The sequence below is a fragment of the Chiloscyllium punctatum genome, chromosome 22, assembly GCF_047496795.1.
Source record: "Chiloscyllium punctatum isolate Juve2018m chromosome 22, sChiPun1.3, whole genome shotgun sequence".
Classification (NCBI taxonomy): Eukaryota; Metazoa; Chordata; class Chondrichthyes; order Orectolobiformes; family Hemiscylliidae; genus Chiloscyllium; species Chiloscyllium punctatum.
The window spans coordinates 15,253,161-15,274,029 of record NC_092760.1 but is presented as its reverse complement, the minus strand read 5'-3'; the positions used below and the strand labels follow the sequence as shown (position 1 = coordinate 15,274,029).

The following is a 20,869-nucleotide window of genomic DNA, read 5'->3' as shown; positions in this document are numbered from 1 at the left end:
GGTTTAGAAGGATATAGGCCAAGTTTGGGCAAATGGGATTAGATTAATTTAGGATATCTGGTCAGCATGGACATGTTGGACCAAAGGGTCTGCTTCCACGTTGTACAGCTCTATGACGCTAAAACCTCTCTCTCATCTAGGCAGAGCTATTTCACAGTTTATAAACAGTGCCATCTTCTCAAGAGCACCAGTTGACAGCAAACAGTTCCATGGTCCAATCTGAACCCAGGCGTCTAAATCAAAGTCATGGAAGGTTTTTCTGAGAAATATGAACCATCTCATCATTAATCATCAGCTGGAACATTGTGCCTGGTATCTGACATCTGACCCTAGTTCCAAACTTCCATCTCAGCACTGTCCCCTTGACTTGTCCAGACTTGTCCTACCTGCCTATCTCCTTCTCCACCTATTCACTCCACCCTCTCCTCCCCGACCTATCACCTTCATCCCCTCCCCCACTCACCCATTGTACTCTATGCTACTTTCTCCCCACCCCCACCCTCCTCTAGCTTATCTCTCCACGCTTCAGGCTCACTGCCTTTATTCCTGATGAAGGGCTTTTGCCTGAAACGTCGATTTCGAAGCTACTTGGATGCTGCCTGAACTGCTGTGCTCTTCCAGCACCACTAATCCAGAATCTGACATTAAACATCAGCCGCCTGTCTGAGTTCACTGACTATTGTCACGGACATAGGTTCCCCAACCAGTGCAGGAAAAGGGTATACTATACGAGATTTTGTAGTGAGTCAGTTATAAGTAATGATCTCAACTGTCAGGAACCACTTTTGTAACACTGATCACAACAGACTTTGGTGTTAAGTTTGAAGAGGAGAAGCTGAATCCTAAACTTCAGTGGAATAACAGCCAGAGATTGATAACAGCCAACTGGCGAAAACTAACTAAACCAAGTACAAGCAAGGAGTGGAAAATTTTCAAAGCAAAATTACTCCAGGAACAGTATACATCTCAGAGGATAAATGTTCTGCTGAGCTAATGAAGTAACTGCAATGTAAGTGGTGAAACCTGATATAAAAGTGAAGGAAAGAACATGTTAAAGGGAGACAGGTGGGAATGACAGACAGAGAGGGAGAGAGTTAAGAAATGGCTGGGAGGAGTGAGGGAGAGAATGGCATGGAGAGAGAGAGGGCGAGTGGGAGGGGTGAAGCCAGAGGGAGATTTGAGATATCTCAGTGATAACTTGGTGTCCACATACTGAAGTGTTCAAGTTGCAGTGAAAGCCCTGTATAGTTTGGTACATTCCTCCTGCCCTTTCAGTTCAACACTGGATTTGCCTTCCTCTATCTGTGTTAAAAATGGGTTACAACTTGGTTTTGAAAATGGCACCCAAGGCAATACATTACTTAGCAATGTGATTTTCTCCACCGTAAGACAAGACATGGTTCCAGTTTAAAATGCAGCGTAACACAGTTCAAAGAGGTGTGTGTGTGTGTGTGTGTGTGTGTGTGTGTGTGTGTGTCCTGCTGTGAATATTTGACTAAGGTGGATTATATTGAAGTTGAACAGATACTTACATGGCATCTCCTCATTTTCCACAATAATTAAAAAAAACTGCGTGCAGGTATGGTGTCAAAAAACAAAAACACTGGCTCCCAAAATTTAAACCGTCACCTCATCAAACACTTTTATATTTTGGGGTGTTTTTCAGATTTGTCAACTGTCAACAATACATGGAAGGAAGACGAATATTTGTTTCAAAGTAAATATGGAAGTATGGCTTTAACTTATTATTTGGTGCACAATTGTATCACCCGAGACTTGGCCAGCAGACTGAAATCCTGTATGATTCACTTTGTTTTCAGATTCCATTGATAATGAAGAGGTGGGAAGAAAGGAGGCTGCAGTGAAATCTGATCCCGAGGAAGCCCCAGGTAATAACGCTTTGACAGGCTCATTTGTTTGTTCTGGATCCCGTGGTGGAGGGGGTGAGGTCTGGCTGGTTATAGTTTAAGGATCTACCTTAAATGATTGACACTAACGAACAACCCAAAATCGTCGCCTGATGTGGCTAGGCGTAGGAATACAGTGGGGAGTCAGCCATTGCTAGAGACCATGGGGAACGAGCCCTGGTACGAAGGAAGTGTTGAGTCCCAAACAGGCGTTGCTGTGGACCCACTTATGCTCCTCAAATCACAGCTTTCTGGGCCGCTGCTCGTCGTTCAGAAGTTTCTCCATCACTGGGTGGGTCCCATCTTAAACCACCATGAAGGCCTTTTCAATTAGGCCTGGGTTTTCGAGCACTGGGAGATGCTGCCAACTTTCAACTCCCTGAGGAGAAGATGTCACTGGGCATCAAATTCCACAATCATTATTTGCGATAGTGGGGCCAGTTAACCGTGTTGTCAGTTTGGAAAGTAATTAAAAACCACGCACACGCCCAACATGACGGTGCTGCTATCACTCCTTAGATTCTCAAGATGTGAAACAATGTGTCCGGTCCCACAGGTCAAATGGATGCAAGCGCAGTAAGTAGACATCAACGATTAAACACTTCCTGTTGATGTGTCCTGCTGTCAAAATGTTGGATGGGGTCCTCAGATGATGATGGGAGATACCTGGAATGGGGGTGGGGAGCGTTCTCCTGTTATCTCGGTCACTCCTTGCAGGGAGTTCAACATTAGTCCTGGCAGCAAGTTGCTCAGGGAGTGGCTGGGAGAGGGTCAGGGAGGATGAGGTCAGCTCGTGGACAGTCATGTCAGGAGGTCATGTTCTCTTCATCTGGCCATAGCAGCAACATTTCAACCTCATTTAAGATGGTGATCAGGGGATTTTGGTTTCGTCCCTCAGTGACGGTTGTTTATAATGGAGGTGGTCAGTGACAGTGTAACCTGTTTACAATGGAGTTGGTCAGTGACAGTGTAACTTGTTTATAATGGGGTTGGTCAGTGACAGTGTAACCTGTTTACAATGGAGTTGGTCAGTGACAGTGTAACCTGTTTACCATGGAGTTGGTCAGTGATGGTGTAACTTGTTTATAATGGAGTTGGTCAGTGACGGTGTAACTTGTTTATAATGGAGTTGGTCAGTGACGGTGTAACTTGTTTATAATGGGGCTGGTCAGTGACAGTGTAACTTGTTTATAATGGGGTTGGTCAGTGACAGTGTAACTTGTTTATAATGGAGTTGATCAATGACGGTGTAACTTGTTTACTTTGGAGTTGGTCAGTGACGGTGTAACTTGTTTATAATGGAGTTGGTCAGTGACAGTGTAACTTGTTTACAATGGAGTTGGTCAGTGACGGTGTAACCTGTTTATAATGGAGTTGGTCAGTGACGGTGTAACTTGTTTACTTTGGAGTTGGTCAGTGACGGTGTAACTTGTTTACAATGGAGTTGGTCAGTGACAGTGTAACCTGTTTATAATGGAGCTGGTCAGTGATGGTGTAACTTGTTTATAATGGAGCTGGTCAGTGACGGTGTAACTTGTTTATAATGGAGTTGGTCAGTGACAGTGTAACTTGTTTATAATGGAGTTGGTCAGTGATGGTGTAACCTGTTTATAATGGAGTTGATCAATGACGGTGTAACCTGTTTACAATGGATTTGGTCAGTGACGGTGTAACTTGTTTACAATGGATTTGGTCAGTGACGGTGTAACTTGTTTCAATGGAGTTGGTCAGTGACGGTGTAACTTATTTACAATGGAGTTGGTCAGTGACAGTGTAACCTGTTTACAATGGATTTGGTCAGTGACGGTGTAACTTGTTTATAATGGAGTTGGTCAGTGACGGTGTAACTTGTTTACTTTGGAGTTGGTCAGTGACGGTGTAACTTGTTTAAAATGGAGTTGGTCAGTGACAGTGTAACCTGTTTATAATGGAGCTGGTCAGTGATGGTGTAACTTGTTTATAATGGAGCTGGTCAGTGACGGTGTAACTTGTTTATAATGAAGTTGGTCAGTGACAGTGTAACCTGTTTATAATGGAGTTGGTCAGTGATGGTGTAACCTGTTTATAATGGAGTTGATCAATGACGGTGTAACCTGTTTACAATGGATTTGGTCAGTGACGGTGTAACTTGTTTCAATGGAGTTGGTCAGTGACGGTGTAACTTATTTACAATGGAGTTGGTCAGTGACAGTGTAACCTGTTTATAATGGAGCTGGTCAGTGACGGTGTAACTTGTTTACTTTGGAGTTGGTCAGTGACGGTGTAACTTGTTTATAATGGAGTTGGTCAGTGACAGTGTAACCTGTTTATAATGGAGTTGGTCAGTGACGGTGTAACCTGTTTATAATGGAGCTGGTCAGTGACAGTGTAACCTGTTTACAATGGATTTGGTCAGTGACGGTGTAACTTGTTTATAATGGAGTTGGTCAGTGACGGTGTAACTTGTTTACTTTGGAGTTGGTCAGTGACGGTGTAACTTGTTTATAATGAAGTTGGTCAGTGACAGTGTAACCTGTTTATAATGGAGTTGGTCAGTGACGGTGTAACCTGTTTATAATGGAGCTGGTCAGTGACAGTGTAACCTGTTTATAATGGAGTTGGTCAGTGACGGTGTAACCTGTTTATAATGGAGTTGGTCAGTGACAGTGTAACCTGTTTACAATGGATTTGGTCAGTGACGGTGTAACTTGTTTATAATGGAGTTGGTCAGTGACGGTGTAACTTGTTTATAATGGAGTTGGTCAGTGACGGTGTAACCTGTTAATAATGGAGCTGGTCAGTGACGGTGTAACCTGTTTACAATGGATTTGGTCAGTGACGGTGTAACTTGTTTCAATGGATTTGGTCAGTGACGGTGTAACTTGTTTATAATGGAATTGGTCAGTGACAGTGTAACCTGTTAATAATGGAGTTGGTCAGTGATGGTGTAACTTGTTTATAATGGAGGTGGTCAGTGACGGTGTAACCTGTTTACAATGGATTTGGTCAGTGACGGTGTAACTTGTTTCAATGGAGTTGGTCAGTGACAGTGTAACCTGTTTACAATGGATTTGGTCAGTGACGGTGTAACTTGTTTATAATGGGGCTGGTCAGTGACAGTGTAACTTGTTTATAATGGAATTGGTCAGTGATGGTGTAACCTGTTTACAATGGAGCTGGTCAGTGACAGTGTAACCTGTTTATAATGGAGCTGGTCAGTGACGTTGTAACTTATTTATAATGGAGGTGGTCAGTGATGGTGTAACTTATTTACAATGGATTTGGTCAGTGACGGTGTAACTTATTTATAATGGAGGTGGTCAGTGACGGTGTAACTTATTTATAATGGAGCTGGTCAGTGACGGTGTAACTTATTTATAATGGAGGTGGTCAGTGATGGTGTAACTTATTTACAATGGATTTGGTCAGTGACGTTGTAACTTATTTATAATGGAGCTGGTCAGTGACGGTGTAACTTATTTATAATGGAGGTGGTCAGTGATGGTGTAACTTATTTACAATGGAGCTATCCCTTTTCTTGTAACCTTATGCTCCTCTTAATTTTGTGCCAATCAATCCTTTCTTGAATCAGAAATGTGTGACTGTAATGTAGGTCGAACTGGTGTCGAATTAACTCTGCTTTACTTATCATATTTCCCCAAAGAGACTGATGTTGAACCTGCACTGCAGGTGTTGAGTTATAGATAGTTTTTTTAAGAAGCAGAGATGAAGATTGTGTTTACTATATATTACGCCTTTTGTGACCTCAAGTTGTTCGAAAGAATTTTGCTGTCAATTAAATGTTTTATTTTGACTTGTAGTCACTGTTGTAAAAAGCATTAAGTTGACACAGTTACACCCTATTGCCATTAGCTGCACTTCTGTGAGGAACAAGGCTTTATAGTCTGTATTTTATCTGTAGAAGTAAGATTACTTTCTATCATCACACTTCAGTTTGCTGACTTGGAGAGATCTATCTCAGAATTGCCTTGCCACCCAGTTCTCCTGCTGTACCCTTCTCTTCCCCACCCCCATGCTTGATTCAACAAGGAACAATGTTTCTAAGACTCTCTCAGACATTTGCTGCATCTCTTTTATTTTAGTTTTTTTTCCCCAGCCTTGACCTGTCTTCAGTTCACCTCCACCTGGTTCAGTTTTCAGTTGTCAATTTTCCAGCTGCATTCTCCCATACACTTGCTGGAATGTCCAGCAGTTTCCTACATCTCTGAGGGGTGCGGTGTCAAGTTAAGGTGGGGTTCATGCTATTGTTCCTATCAACCATATTAAAGTTTGCTAAGTCTGTGGCACAGTGGTTAGCACTGCTGTCTCGCAGCGCCAGAGACCCAAGTTCAATTCCCGCCTCAGGCGACTAACTGTGTGGAGTTTGCACATTCTCCCCGTGTCTGCGTGGGTTTCCTCCGGGTGCTCCGGTTTCCTCCCACAGTCCAAAGAATGTGCAGGTTAGGTGAATTGCTAAATTACCCATAGTGTTAGGTGAAGGGGTAAGTGTCGGGGAATGGGTCTGGGTGGGTTGCGCTTCGGCGGGTCGGTGTGGACTTGTTGGGCCAAAGGCCCTGTTTCCACACTGTAGGGAATCTTTAAAAAAAACTTCAGGGAGCACCACTGAGTGAACACCAGATTCCCGGACTTTTCTTCACATAATGGCTCGTCTCTGACGTTCCAACCTCTCTAACCATGAGATTACTCAAATCACTGACTCCCATTTCATAGCTTGCACTCCAAAACACCCCACTCATCTCTATCTGCTCTCAGTCTTTGCACCTCACAATCTCTGCAAACTCCTCCACCTTCCATAATGACTGTTTTCTCCAATTGTGTCTCTTTATGCCCTAATTTGAATCACTTGCTTTGATGGCTTTGGTATCAGCTGTCAATGCCCCAAATCCTTTAATTCTCTCTCCAAACCCCTCTATCCATCATTAAGACTCTCTTTAAAACTTATCTCTTTGACCCTTGATCATCAATCCTAATAGCACATTAAGCGGTTCATTATAAAATGTTATCTTAAACCACTCTTGTGAAATGCCCAGGGGTATTCTACTAAGTTAAAGGTATGATATAAACATACTTTGCTGTATCCTGTAAAGCCTCTGGACAATGGTCACATTGGCATTGGAGAGGTGAAACATCAAGGCTGCATTTGACCGAGTGTGGAATCAAGGAGCCCTAGTAAAACTGGGATCAATGGGTATTGGGTGCAAACTCTCTGCTGATTGGAGTCATACCTGGCACATAGGAATTTGGTTGTGGTTGTTGGAGGTCAGTCATCTCAGCTCCAGGACATCTCAGGAGGAGGTCCTCAGGGTAGGCCCAACCATCTTCAGCTGCTTCATCAGTGACCTTCCCTCCATCGTAGGGTCAGAAGGGGGGATGTTCACCTTGCTGCCAATAAAGTCGTTCCAGTAAAATTGATTGGGTATTGTCTGAATGTGCTCTGTAATGATGGCCTGTACTTCTCTCAAAAAAGTATCAAAAAAATGTTTTTGTTTTAAGCTGTGTGCGGTTTCTCTGAGGAACACGGAAATGTTTAACATCTGTGTTACTGGACAACCTGTGCCCGGCCGAGATCGAATGAAGGACGAAATCTTACAAGACCGGTCAGAGTGCTAGTGTTTATTAATCAATCACAGGGACACCCTCCCCCCCACCCCCAGGAGGGTCAGTGCTGGAGGTAGGGTTGTCAGGCATGACATAGGGCCTGGGAGACATGGGGGTGGGAGTGAGTGGAGCCCAGGATGGTCAAGGCGGGAGGGGCAGGGGAGAGGGTTGGTGTAGATTAGCTTCAAACAGTGAGGGGGCAGGGAGCTGAGAGTGTTGAAGCAGCAACCAAATCAGGGTCAAAAAACTGATAAATCCTGAGCAATGGCCACAGGGATACTCACTGATGTGATCTGGGTCTCTGTGGTGTAACTGTGCGCACTTGAGACCTAATGATCCGAGTTCAATTCTCAGTGGATCCTCATTTTTGAAAGTGATTGTGCTCGCCTCTGAAAGGCGTATTTGTTTCGGGGAGCTTATGGTGAAGTGGTAATTTCACTACCTCTGAGCCAGGAGGCACGGGTTCAAGTTCCACCTCCCCAGCAGGGTGTAAAAATGTCCCCGAACAGATTGATTGAAAGAACCACCAAGTCAGAGAGTCATAGTCACAGTCATAGAGACGTACAGCGTGGAAGCAGATTCTACAGTCCAAGAGTGCCATGCTGATCAGTTATCCCAACCTAATCTAGTCCCACCTGCCAGCACCCGGCCCATATCCCTCCAAACCCTTCCTATTCATATACCCATCCAGATGCCTCTTAAACGTTGCAATTGTACCAGCCTCCACCACTTCCTCTGGCAGCTTATTCCGTACCCACAATACCTTCTGCATGAAAAAGTCGCCCCTTAGGTCTCTTTTTATATCTTTCCCCTCTCACCTTAAACCTTTCCAAACAGATCCCACCACCAGGGATATGTTTCCCTCCCCAGCTCTATCAGCATTCCGGAGAGACCACTCCCTCCACGACTCCCTCATCAGGTCCACACCCCCCACCAACCCAGCCTCCACTCCCGGCACCTTCCCTTGCAACCGCAAGAAATGCAAAACTTGCGCCCACACCTCCCCCCTCACTTCCCTCCAAGACCCCAATGGATCCTTCCATATCCGTCACAAATTCACCTGCACCTCCACACACATCATTTACTGTATCCGTTGCACCCAATGTAGTCTCTAGATTGGGGAGAAAGGCCGCCTACTTGCGGAACGTTTCAGGGAACACCACTGGGACACCCACACCAACCAACCCAACCGCCCTGTGGCTGAACACTTTAACTCCCCCTCCCACTCCACCAAGGACATGCAGGTCCTTGGCCTCCTCCATCGCCAGACACTGACCACACGACACCTGGAGGAAGAACACCTCATCTTCCGCCTAGGGAACACTCCAACCACATGGGATGAATGTAGATTTCTCCAGCTTCCTCATTTCCCCTCCCCCCACCTTATCTCAGTCCCAAACCTCTAATTCAGCACCACCCTCTTGACCTTCAATCTTCTTCCCGACCTCTCTGCCCCCACCCCCTCTCCGGCCTATCACCCTCACCCTCACCTCCTTCCACCTATCGTATTCCCAGCGCCCCTCCTCCAAATTCCCTCCCCTCCCCCCCCACCTTTTATCTCAGCCCAGTTGGCACACCAGCCTCATTCCTGAAGAAGGGCTTATTCCCGAAACGTCAATTCTCCCGCTCCTCGGGTGCTGCCTGGCACTAGCACCACATATTTCAACTCTGGTACTCCAGCATCTGCAGTCCTCACTTTCTCTTAGTTAAACCTTTCCCCCCCTCCCCGGTTCTGTACACCCACCACCCCCCCCCTCCCCCCACTCCCCAGGGAAAATATTTATCCTTTCCACGCCCCTCATGATTTTATAAACCTCTACAAGGTCATCCCTCAGCCTCCGACGCTCCAGGGAAAACAGCCCCAGCCTATTCAGCCTCTCCCTATAGCTCAAATCCTCCAACCCTGGCGACATCCTTGTAAATCTTTTCTCAACCCTTTCAAATTTCAACAACATCAAGTTGATCATCAATATGACCTCTCGCAGTGGCTGTCAAGATTTCACTGTGAGTTAGCTTAACAGGGGGTCGCAGGTCAACCCTCTGTACTGATGAGCATCTCCAAGATAGTCATTATTGAACAACAAATTTGAATCTATATCTGAATTACTTCTAAGGTGAGGGCTCCTTGGGGATAGTGGTACTCTTGGTCAAGAAACTGCACACAATCCTCCACGTTTGTCAGTTGGAAGCTGGCTAGGTCGTGTAATGTGTCAGTTTGCTGTTGCAAGGGGCCAGACTGCTGAGTGAGAGCTGGAGGATCGAAATGTAACCAGTTCCACAAGACCCACAAGACCAGATAGAGCCCAAAACCAACAGACGTGTATTTGAGAGACCGGGAGGTGAATGAGTACTGCGTTGTGATGTGATTGGGATACTTGCACGGCACCAAATGAGCTGCGCAGGAGAAGGTTTATTACTGCCAAGGAGAGGTAGGATTTTAATGAAACAGTTGTCACCAGATGCTTCACACAGGCTGTGAGGTGAGAGCGGTATTGTCAGTGGAATTATTGAGAAGTAAAGGACCTGCAATTTCAGGAAGTCTCAAAATGTTAATTAAGTAATTTTGACGTATAATCATTGCATAATGTAGGAAACATGGCAACCCATTTGAGCACAGGAAACTCCCATGAGCAGTACTGCGATAGACAAGATAATCAGCTAGTGTAGATTTATCACAGTTTTAGCATTTCAGACTCTATGGTCCAAAGGACCTCTTCTGTACTGTATGATGGTATGATATTAGTGCTGGGACCATAATGGTCAGTATGACGCCAAGACCATCTTCCCTTTACTACCTGGAGTATTTGCATGGGATTTTGTAGTTACATTTACAATTTTCAGGTGATGATTCTATTGCTGTTCATTCGAGGGCAAGCAGACTTCAGCTTAACAGCTCGATGAGAGACTGGCAACTCCCGGTCATTGATTTGGGACTTGAACCCAGAAACTTTACTGTCGTTACAAACCTCATTCATTGTAACCAGCAAGCACCCTGCAACGATCCAGATTATTCGGGTGACAAACTCATCGCGTTGGCCAAGTCTACGTAATGTTTCATTGCCACACTGCTGAAGTTCTAACTATTATTTTTTAACAAGTTCCTCACTTCACTTGGCTCCACCATTTGGATAAAAAACAATTTCAATCATCATTCGTATTAACTGATATAGTTCATGGTACCTCTCCTCCTGCCATTCCCTATTTTAAACTTAAAACACACATGCAATTCCTCACTTGAATTCATTCTTCTCTGTAATCTCAATAAGTCTTCACCTTTCTTACTCTCTGCTTTATTGTATGGTTTACAGACTTTTCAAACCAGAAAGTAATCTTCCCCTAGTTCCCCAGAAGCCAGTTGCAGTGGGTCTGAATTAGCCTCTAATGACCATAAACCCATTTCACGTTGATAGTCATTCTGACTTGCCTCACTTTTCCCCTGCACTGGAACATACCTTTTGGCAGAAGGCAGTGTGGTGAGATCGGAAAACAACTGACATTGTTTAAGAGGTCTGTAGCAGCTTCCATTGACGGATGGAGAACGGAATACACGAGTTTAGAAGTGACGAATCTTAGAATCCCTACAGTGTGGAAACAGGCCATTCAGCCCAACAAGTCCACACCGACCCTCTGAAGAGTGACCCATTCCCCTACCCTATTACTCTACATTTCCCCAGACTAATGCACCTAACCTACACATTCCTGAACACTACGGGCAATTTAGCCTGGCCAACTCACCTGACCTGCACGTCTTTGGACTGTGGGAGAAAACCGGAGCACCCGGAGGAAACCCACACAGACACAGGGAGAATGTGCAAACTCCACACAGACAGTCACCCGAGGTTGGAATTGAACCTGGGACCCTGGCGCTGCGAAGCAGCTGTGCTAACCACTGAGGCCACTGTGCCGCTCGCAAATTAATGACACAAAGCCCTGTGGGACTTGTACTCACTTCTGGATAAAATACCTCCAGCAGTTCATACCAGCCTCTAGAGCAGTGCATCACAAATTCACCAGAATGGTACCTGAAATGCTAAAGGTTAAATTACCAGCAGAGTTCACACAAACTGTGGTTGGATTCCATGGAATTTATAAGGTTTCAGGGGCAATTTGATTGAAATTTGCAAAACAAACACGTGATTTTAGGCTGTTTGTGAACTGATAATCTGAGGTTGATTGGCTGATTATCTTAACCAGAGGGATTCAATGACGTGGGGCAAAGGTATGGAGTTCGATCACAGGTCAGTCACCAACTCAGAGAATGGTGGATGTACAGGCTGAAGGAGCTGGATGGGCTACTTCTGTTCCTGTTGAGCTATAGGGAGAGGTTCAATAGGCTAGGGCGTCTTTTTCCTGGAGCATTGGAGGCTGAGGGGTGACCTTATCAAGGTTTATAAATCATGAGGGGCATGGATAGGGTAAATAGACAAAGTCTTTCCCCAGGGTGGGGGAGCCCAGAACAAGAGGGCATGGGTTTAGGGTGAGAGGGGAAAGGACCTAAGGGGCAACTTTTCCACCCAGAGGGTGGTGCATGCATGGAATGTGCTGCCAGAGGAAGTGGTGGAGGCTGGTACAATGACAGCATTTAAAAGGCATCTGGATGGGTCCATCAATAGGAAGGGTTTGGAGGGATATGGGTCAAATGCTGGCAAATGGGACTGGATTAGTTTAGGGTAGGTCAACATGGATGAGTTGGAGCGAAGGGTCTGTTTCTGTGCTGCCTGACTCTGTGTTCCGAATAGCTGACAGTTCTCGGTGTTCTTGTTTGCTTGACTTACCCTCAGCTAAGTTTAAGGCAGAGGATAATTGTCCCACAACCACGCTTATTGCTTCATCTAGTGTCTAGTTAGGAGGATGCATTTAACAGGCTGGTCAATACAGACATCTAACACTCCTCTTGTATTCCAACAATCTTCACTGAACTGTTACTTATGGTGTCACACCATCGCTGAGCTCTCTCACATTTCCCCTTTCTTTGGGATGAGATTTGAAACTCATCTGGCTGCTCTCTCTCACATGGTGTAAAACGCCCTCTTGCAAAGCACCTCGGAGCGTTATCCCCGATACCCTCACCAGTACTTATCTGTTCATTCATATGTGGCTGGTTGTGGGATCTTACTGTGCGCAGACTGGCTGTACATTCCTGCAGCGCGACGATACTTCACAGGTGCTTCATTGGTTGCAAAACACGTTGTGGTGATGAGAAAAGGTGGTATGGAAATGCAAATCTTTGTTTTATTTGTTGACTGTATTGGTAGTAATGTGGAAAGCCTGTCACTGCCCCTGTGTGTCTTAGAGCTGAAAGTGGATGAGAGAGTGAACATGATGAGCATATGAACATAGACCTGAACAATGAACACCAGTAGGCCACTCAGCCCATCGAGCTAAGCAACAATAACCTGGCTGATCTGATTTTACCCTCGAACTCGACACTCCTGCATGTCCCTGATAATCTTCCCCTCCCCCATTGGTAATCCAGAATCCATCTATCTCTGTCTTTAAAACATTGAAAGATCCGCTGCCATTTTGAGGAAAGGAATTCCAAAGACACTTAACTCTTGGAGAGAAAAAAAATGTTTCTCCAATCGTGATGTGACCCCTTATTCTAAATCGATGACCCCCTCGTTCTAGATTCTCCCACAAGAGGAAACATCCTTTCAACGTCCACCTGGTCCAGGGACCTCAGGGTCCTGTATGTTTCAGTTAAGTTACCCCTGAGGCTTCTAAACTCCAGAGGATGTAGGCCCTGGCCTGTCGAGCCATTAGGCAGTCCACATATTGCAGGTATCAGTCTGGTGAACCTCCCTTGAACTGCGAGATAGTGAGGACTGCAGACGCTGGAGATCAGAGTCGAGGGTGTGGAATGCTGGAAAAGCTCAGCAGGTCAGGCAGCATCCGAGGAGCAGGAGAGTCAATGTTTCGGGCATAAGCCCTTCATCAGGAATTCCTCCAACTCAATAAAATCATTGTGTATAATACGATGACCAGTACTTACACAGTACTCCAGTTGCAATTTCTCCTGTATAACTGAAGCATAACCTACCTACTCTTGCATTCAGTTCTGTTTCTTTACTTATGGGATGTGGGTGTCTCTGGCTGGCTAGCATTTTATTGCCTGCCCCCAAATCCCTCTCACACTAAACCATAACATTGACACTCGATGGTCCGTGATCATCATTTTGCAAGGGACCATACAAAAGAATAATTTTCCTATCCCCCGAAATCAAGGTCTAAAATACACAATTTGGTTATTCATTCCATTGCTATTGGTAAGAGCTTTCTCTGTGCTGCCACATTTCCAAGTGCTAAGTACCTCACTGGCTGCGAGATGATCTGGAGTTGTGAACAGTGCTATATGAATGCAAGTCTTTCTGCCCTTCAGTTCCGTGTGTGTTTTTCCATTCAGCTCCTCGCGGGACGCACTTGTGGGAGTTCCTTCGCGACATCCTGCTGGACCCGGACAAGAACCCGGGACTGCTGAAGTGGGAGGACAGGTCTGAAGGGGTTTTCCGTTTCCTCAAGTCTGAAGCCGTGGCTCAACTCTGGGGCAAGAAGAAGAACAACAGCAGCATGACCTATGAGAAGCTGAGCCGTGCGATGAGGTACAGCCCTTCCTCGCAAACTGCATCCGTTCTTGTGTTTTCCTAAGAGATCCTGGGCCCCGAAATTCAATTCCTCATAAACCTCAATGTGAATTGGGGTGGCATGGGTGGCTCAGTGGTTAGCACTGCTCCCTCACAGCACCAGAGACCCAGGTTCAATTCCCGCCTCAGGCGACTGACTGTGTGGAGTTTGCACATTCTCCCCGTGTCTGCCTGGGTTTCCTCCGGGTGCTCCGGTTTCCTCCCACAGTCCAAAGGTGTGCAGGTCAGGTGGATTGACCATGCTAAATTGCCCGTAGAGTTCAGGGATGTGCAGGCAAGGTGGATTATCCACTGAAAATGAAGGGTTACAGGGATAGGGTGAGTGGTGGGATGCTCTTCAGAGGGTCAGTGTGGATTTGATGGGCTGAATGGCCTGCTTCCATACTGTAGGGATCCACAATGCAGTAGTCAGAAACTACACTCTAATATCTCTCTTCAGCAAGACTTTAGGTCTGAGTGAAAAATCCTTACAGTGTGGAAACAGGCCATTCGGCCCAACAAGTCCACACCGACCCTCTGAACTGTATCCCATCTAAACCCAGTCCCCTACCCTATTACTCTACATTTCCCCTGACTAATGCACCTAATCTACACATCCCAGAACACCTAATGGGTAATTTAGCACGGGGTAAAAACAATGACGGCAGATGCTGGAAACCAGATTCTGGATTAGTGGTGCTGGAAGAGCGCAGCAGTTCAGGCAGCATCCGAGGAGCAGCGAAATCGACGTTTCGGGCAAAAGCCCTTCATCAGGAATAAAGGCAGTGAGCCTGAAGCGTGGAGAGATAAGCGAGAGGAGGGTGGGGGTGGGGAGAAAGTAGCATAGAGTACAATGGGAGAGTGGGGGAGGGGATGAAGGTGATAGGTCAGGGAGGAGAGGGTGGAGTGGATAGGTGGAAAAGAAGATAGGCAGGTCGGACAAGTCCGGACAAGTCAAGGGGACAGTTACTGAGCTGGAAGTTTAGAACTAGGGTGAGGTGGGGGAAGGGGAAATGAGGAAACTGTTGAAGTCTACATTGATGCCCTGGGGTTGAAGTGTTCCGAGGCGGAAGACGAGGCGTTCTTCCTCCAGGCGTCTGGTGGTGAGGGAGCGGCGGTGAAGGAGGCCCAGGACCTCCATGTCCTCGGCAGAGTGGGAGGGGGAGTTGAAATGTTGGGCCACGGGGCGGTGTAGTTGATTGGTGCGGGGGTCCCGGAGATGTTCCCTAAAGCGCTCTGCTAGGAGGCGCCCAGTCTCCCCAATGTAGAGGAGACCGCATCGGGAGCAACAGATACAATAAATGATAATTTAGCACGTCCAGTTCACCGAACCTTCGCATCTTTGGACTGTGGGAGGAAACCGGAGCACCCGGAGGAAACCCACGCAGACAGACACAGGGAGAATGCGCAAACTCCACACAGGCAGTCGGCAGAGGCTGGAATCATAACCAGGTCCCTGGCGCTGTGCGGCAGCAGTGCTAACCACTGAGCCATCATGCCACCCAAAAACGTGCTGTGATGTCCCTGAAAGTGAACCAAGCTGTTTGCTCAGGATTAGCACAGCTCTGAGAAATGCCAAAGCAAAAATATACAGCATCTCCAGGGTCCACAGTCAAACCCAACAGGAGGCTCGGTTCAAGTCAGACCTGGCATTGATCAAGTTTATGAATGGAAAGACCCCCAAATCTGGAGTAGAGTTTAATAAATAGAGCAAAGCAGGTGAGGTTTATGATTGGAAGTCTATCACTATGCCCACGATGAAGCAGTTATTATGTCCGTTACCATGAACAGAATAAGATTAAGACAGAGTTGTAACCAGTTTCGTGTGACGCTATCAGGTGCTGCCTTAATGCATGGAAAACATTTCACAAGGCAATTCAGATTGTAAAAGGTGCTTTGTTCTATATATAAAAGGGAACACCACACCCTAATAATTTCCTCATTGTTTGTAAATTCACTGTGAATGACGTGAAGCTGACAAGGAAAGATCTATAAGAAGATTAAGCTGGGATAGTGCACTAATTATAAACTTCAGCCAGTCTGTTTAATGTGACTGCATGACAGGTTCAGTAATAATCTCAAGCATTCTACATCCACAATGTTTCTTCCTTAAAATACTGGGCAACTGAAATGTCTAATACTTGCAGAATGGACAAGTAATAGCTTTCCCGAACACAGGTCAAGTGCTGGGTAATGGGACTAGATTAGATCATTGAGACTATGATGTCCTAAAAGCAACATGAGACTAGACTGTATTCAATTTAGGAATGATCAATGAGTCAGATATTATTAACAGACTAATGGTGCCTGAATATATCTCTAATTGTGATCATAATAGATTTAAGAGGGTATGAAGAGTTTAACAAAGAGCAAAGAATGACATAGCACAGGAATAGGCCCTTCAGCCCACCAAGCCTGTGCCAAATCCTAATCTTTATTTCAACCTGCTACTTATTGTCCATGTGTGGTTTCTATCTCTGTATTCCTCCTGTTCGTGTGTCTATCAAGAAATGTCTTGAATGTTGCTTACATACCTGCTCAAACTGGCTCCACCAGCAGTGCATTCCAGGCACCCATCACACTCTGTGTGAAAAACATACCTGCACTTCTCCCTCAACTTTTCCCTCTCGCCTTGAACCTATGCCCTCTTGTATTTGACCTTTCCACACTGGGAAAAAACCTCTAACTATTCACTCTTTGCCTCACATAATTTTGTAGACTTCTTTCAGGTTACTCCTCACTCTCCATCTTTCTGCTGAAAGCAATCTGAGTTATCCAACCTCACCTCATAACTAAAATCCTCCAGACCAGGTAACATCCTGGTAAACCTTGTCTGTACCCTCTCCAAAGCACCCACAACCTTTTGGTAGTGTCGCATGCAATATTTTAAATGTGAGCTCGTTAAAGTTTTATACAGCTGTAACATGACTTGCCAACTTTTATATTCAGTGCTCTGGCTTATAAAAGCAAGTATGCTGTATGCCTTCTTGACCACCTTATCCACCTGTGTTGCCACTTTCAGGGATCTGTGCACCTGCATGCCCAGATCCCTCTGTATGTTAATTCTCCTAAGGGTTCTCCCATTTATTGTATAATCATGTCTAAATTTGATCTTCCAAAATGCATTACTTCTCATGTATCCAAATTAAACCCCATCTACCATTTGTCTGCCCAAATCTGCAATCTATGCCCTACGGTATCCTTTGACAAGCCTCCTCAGTATCTGCAACTCTGCCAATTTTAGTGTCGTGCGGAAACTTACTAATCAGACCATGTACATTTTCCTCCAGAACATTTATATATATTGCAAACTCAAAAGTTCTAGCACAGATTGCTGAGGAGCACCACAAGTTACAGATCTCTATTCTGAAAAGAACCCTTCCACCACTACTCTCTGTCATCAATGATCAAGCCAGTTCTGAATCCACCAAGCTAACATACCCTAGATCCCACTAGACTCTGCCTTTTGTACTGACCTGCCATGAGGTATCTAATCAAATACCTCACTAAAGTCCATGTAGACAATATCCACCGCCCTTTCCCCATCAATTATTCTTGTCACCTCCTCAAAAAATTCAATTAAAATAGTGAGTCATGTCCTTCCCCACACATACCCATGCTGCCTATCACTAACACATCCATTTGCTTCTCCAACAGCCGCCCCACTATTGGTGTCAGACTCACTGATGTATAATTACCTGGATTATCTCTGTTTCCCTTATTAAACAAAGGAACAACATTGACCATTCTCCAGTATTCTGGAACCTTCCCTGAGGCCAAAGAGGATGCAAAAGTGTATGTTAGGGCCACAGCAATTTCCTCCCTTGCCGCCCACAGTATCCTCGGATAAAACCCATTTGGCCCTGGGGACATGTCTATTTTAATGTATTTCAAGACACCCAAGACTTCCTCCTTCACTATGTTCATCTGCCCAAGAGTATTCACAAACTTTCTTTAACCTCAACATCCCTCACGTCCTCTCTTTGGTGAATACTGATATTTAGTACTCATTAAGAATCTCACCCATTACCTCAACCACCACACATAACCTCTCTCTTTTATCCTTGAGTGGACCTATTTTTTCCACAGCTACCCTCTTGCTCCTAATATATATATATAAAATGCCTTGGGATTTTCCTTAATCCTTTTGGCCAAGGACATTTTATAGCCTCTTTTCGTCCTCACGGCTCCCCTTTTAAACTCATTCCTACTTTCTCTATATTCTTCAATGTTTTCAGTTAACTAGATTTTAGGGGTGCTTCCTTTTTTTTTGACTAAGCTGATAATTTCCCCAGTCATCCAAGGTTCCCGAATCCTGCCACATCTATCCTTCGTTTTCACAGAAACATGCCTGTCCTGTCCTCCAATCAACTGGTCCTTAAAAGGTTAAACACAAGAAAGTGCTACCACCTGTTTGGAATGTCATATTGAGGTTGTACAGCATGTTGGTGTGTTGTCTTGCGGTGTACAGTGTCCAGTTCTGATCTCCCTGTTATAGGACGGATATTATCAGGCTGGAGAGAGTTCGGAAAAGATTTACCAGAATGTTACGGGGAATAGAGGGTTTAAGTTATAAGGAGAGGCTGGATAGGCTGGGACCTTTTTCTCACTGAGGTGTAAGAGGTTGAGAGGTGGCGTAATAGAGGTTTATAAGGTAATGAGGGGCATAGATAAGGTGAATGGCAGATATCTTTTCCCTATAAGACAGGAGATTGCAAGACTAGGGGCCATATTTTTAAGATGAGAGGAGAAAGATTTTAAAAAGACACAAGGGGCAACCTTTTTTTTTACAGAGAATGGTTCATGTGAGGAATGAATGTCCAGAGGAAGTGGTGGATGTAGGTACAGTTATGATGTTTCAAAGGCATTTGGATAAGTACATGAAAAAAGATGGAGGGATAAGGGCCAAGTGCAGGTAGGTGGGACTAGATTAGTTTGGGATTAAGGTCAGCATGGACTGATTGGGCTGAAGGGTCTGTTTCCATCCTGGAAGACTCTATAAAACACAAAAGCATTAGCTCTGTTTCCCTCTCCACAGATGCTACCAGACTTGTTGGGTTTCTCCTGCATTTTCTATTTTTATCCACCCCTCACCCCAACTGTGCAATTCTCATGGGTTTGTATATATGTACAAGGGAACTTAATTCTGCCCTTGGTTACATTTTCAGCTGCCCAGTTCCCTCTAGTTCACTGGAGCCCAATAAAATCAATGACCAGGAGGGAGTAAGTGCAAGTTTACGAAGGGTTTCAATTTGGGTCACACTGCAAATTCTGTGATTATAACATGAAGATAATTGATGACTTTTTTTTTGTACGGGACAGATATTATTACAAACGGGAAATCCTGGAGCGAGTGGATGGCCGTCGGTTGGTCTATAAATTTGGAAAGAATGCTCATGGTTGGAGGCACTATGACCAACAATGAACCATTGGAGATTGTCAAGGAAACATCAGTGACAGAATATCGTGACAAACCCTCTCCATGAGCTTCCAACCACCAACTTGTTGCTGACAATTTTCCAAAAGCCCCAAAATCCCTGTTAAAAAGCAATGTTCTGACACAGTTGTCTCAAAGGTTTTTTTGAACAGAGCAGGTGATTGCGAGCCATGTGGGAAAAAGGACGGTGTGAATTATTTTCCCAAAAGATTGGAGCAACAGTTTGAACGTCAGGCAAAAAAGAAAAGTCGCATATTTTTGTTTACTGTGAGATAACCGCTTGTAATAATAAGATTATATTTATTTATCCATCACTTGTAACATGGCAAAATCCCCGAAAGCACTTCCCAGGAACATACTCAAATATATATGTGAACCCAAACTTCAAAAGGACATATTAGGTGATCTTGCTCGAATAAATAGATGCCATGGAGTATCTTAAAGAAAAATAAATGGATAAAGAGATGGAGACGGGTTTTCAGAGCTCCAGGCCAATTCAGCTGAAATTTAGCGGTGGGATAAAGGACATTGCAATGCCAAAGAGCTGAGACTTGGAGCCTCCTCCTTTTGACCCACCTCCCACGATGTCATCTCAGGCTAACCACACAATGCAATGTTTGCTCTTGGAGAATTCCCAACTCAAATGCCTGCAGGTGATTCCATGCTGAATCCCAACCGCTGACATCAGGGCTACTTCCTTCACTTCTATCTTTTATAGGTTGCATTGGGAACAGAGGAATTATCCTGGTAATTTTCAAATGAAAATCTAATGGTCAAATTTTTATTTATTGGGAATAACAACAATGGAGGGTCATTATTGGGAAAGATTTTGATTCTTGTATCTGGTGGAAAATGCAAATGTTTAACACTGTTTTAACCATGAAGATTCCTTATACATATATGAAATTACTGCAATGAAATTGATTTGGAAATTATCTGCCGAATTTGTAAAATCATTTAAATTGTATTGTATTCCATGTTGATTTGGACTCTTTGTTGAAATGTATGTTGAATAAGAATGATGGATTGAGGATAAAGGCTCTTTCAATTTCCTGCTAAAGACCACAACTTTATAGGGTGGATTCGGTGAACTATCATGAATTTTCCTGTCTAAACTTTATATATTTATATCTTCACATGATCTCCCAATATTCCAAATACCTCATAACCATTTTCATTGCCTCTTCCCACTCACTTCTATTGTGTAGAATTCCAACGTGTCAAAGGTAGCTCTACTGTTATATACCAGACCAAAGCCCCTCTAAATATATTCAGAAGATCGAAAATTTGGGCAGCACGGTGCCTCA

The 20,869-nt window shown here is 44.7% G+C and overlaps 1 protein-coding gene across 3 annotated transcripts in view; it reads left to right on the top strand.

Annotated features, from left to right (window-relative positions):
* Window positions 1–20,534, top strand: part of ehf (ets homologous factor) — a 47,202-nt gene extending 26,668 nt beyond the window's left edge. For 2 of the 3 annotated variants that reach the window (XM_072591851.1, XM_072591849.1), the window contains 5 exons: window positions 1,667–1,729; window positions 1,821–1,889; window positions 2,427–2,483; window positions 13,909–14,104; window positions 19,448–20,534. In XM_072591851.1, the coding sequence (XP_072447952.1) occupies window positions 1,667–1,729; window positions 1,821–1,889; window positions 2,427–2,483; window positions 13,909–14,104; window positions 19,448–19,550 (488 nt within the window). In that variant the 3' untranslated portion in view covers window positions 19,551–20,534. The remainder of the gene's footprint in view (window positions 1–1,666; window positions 1,730–1,820; window positions 1,890–2,426; window positions 2,484–13,908; window positions 14,105–19,447) is intronic. The other variant, XM_072591850.1, reaches the window with a different exon arrangement.
* Window positions 20,535–20,869: the final 335 nt, after the last annotated feature.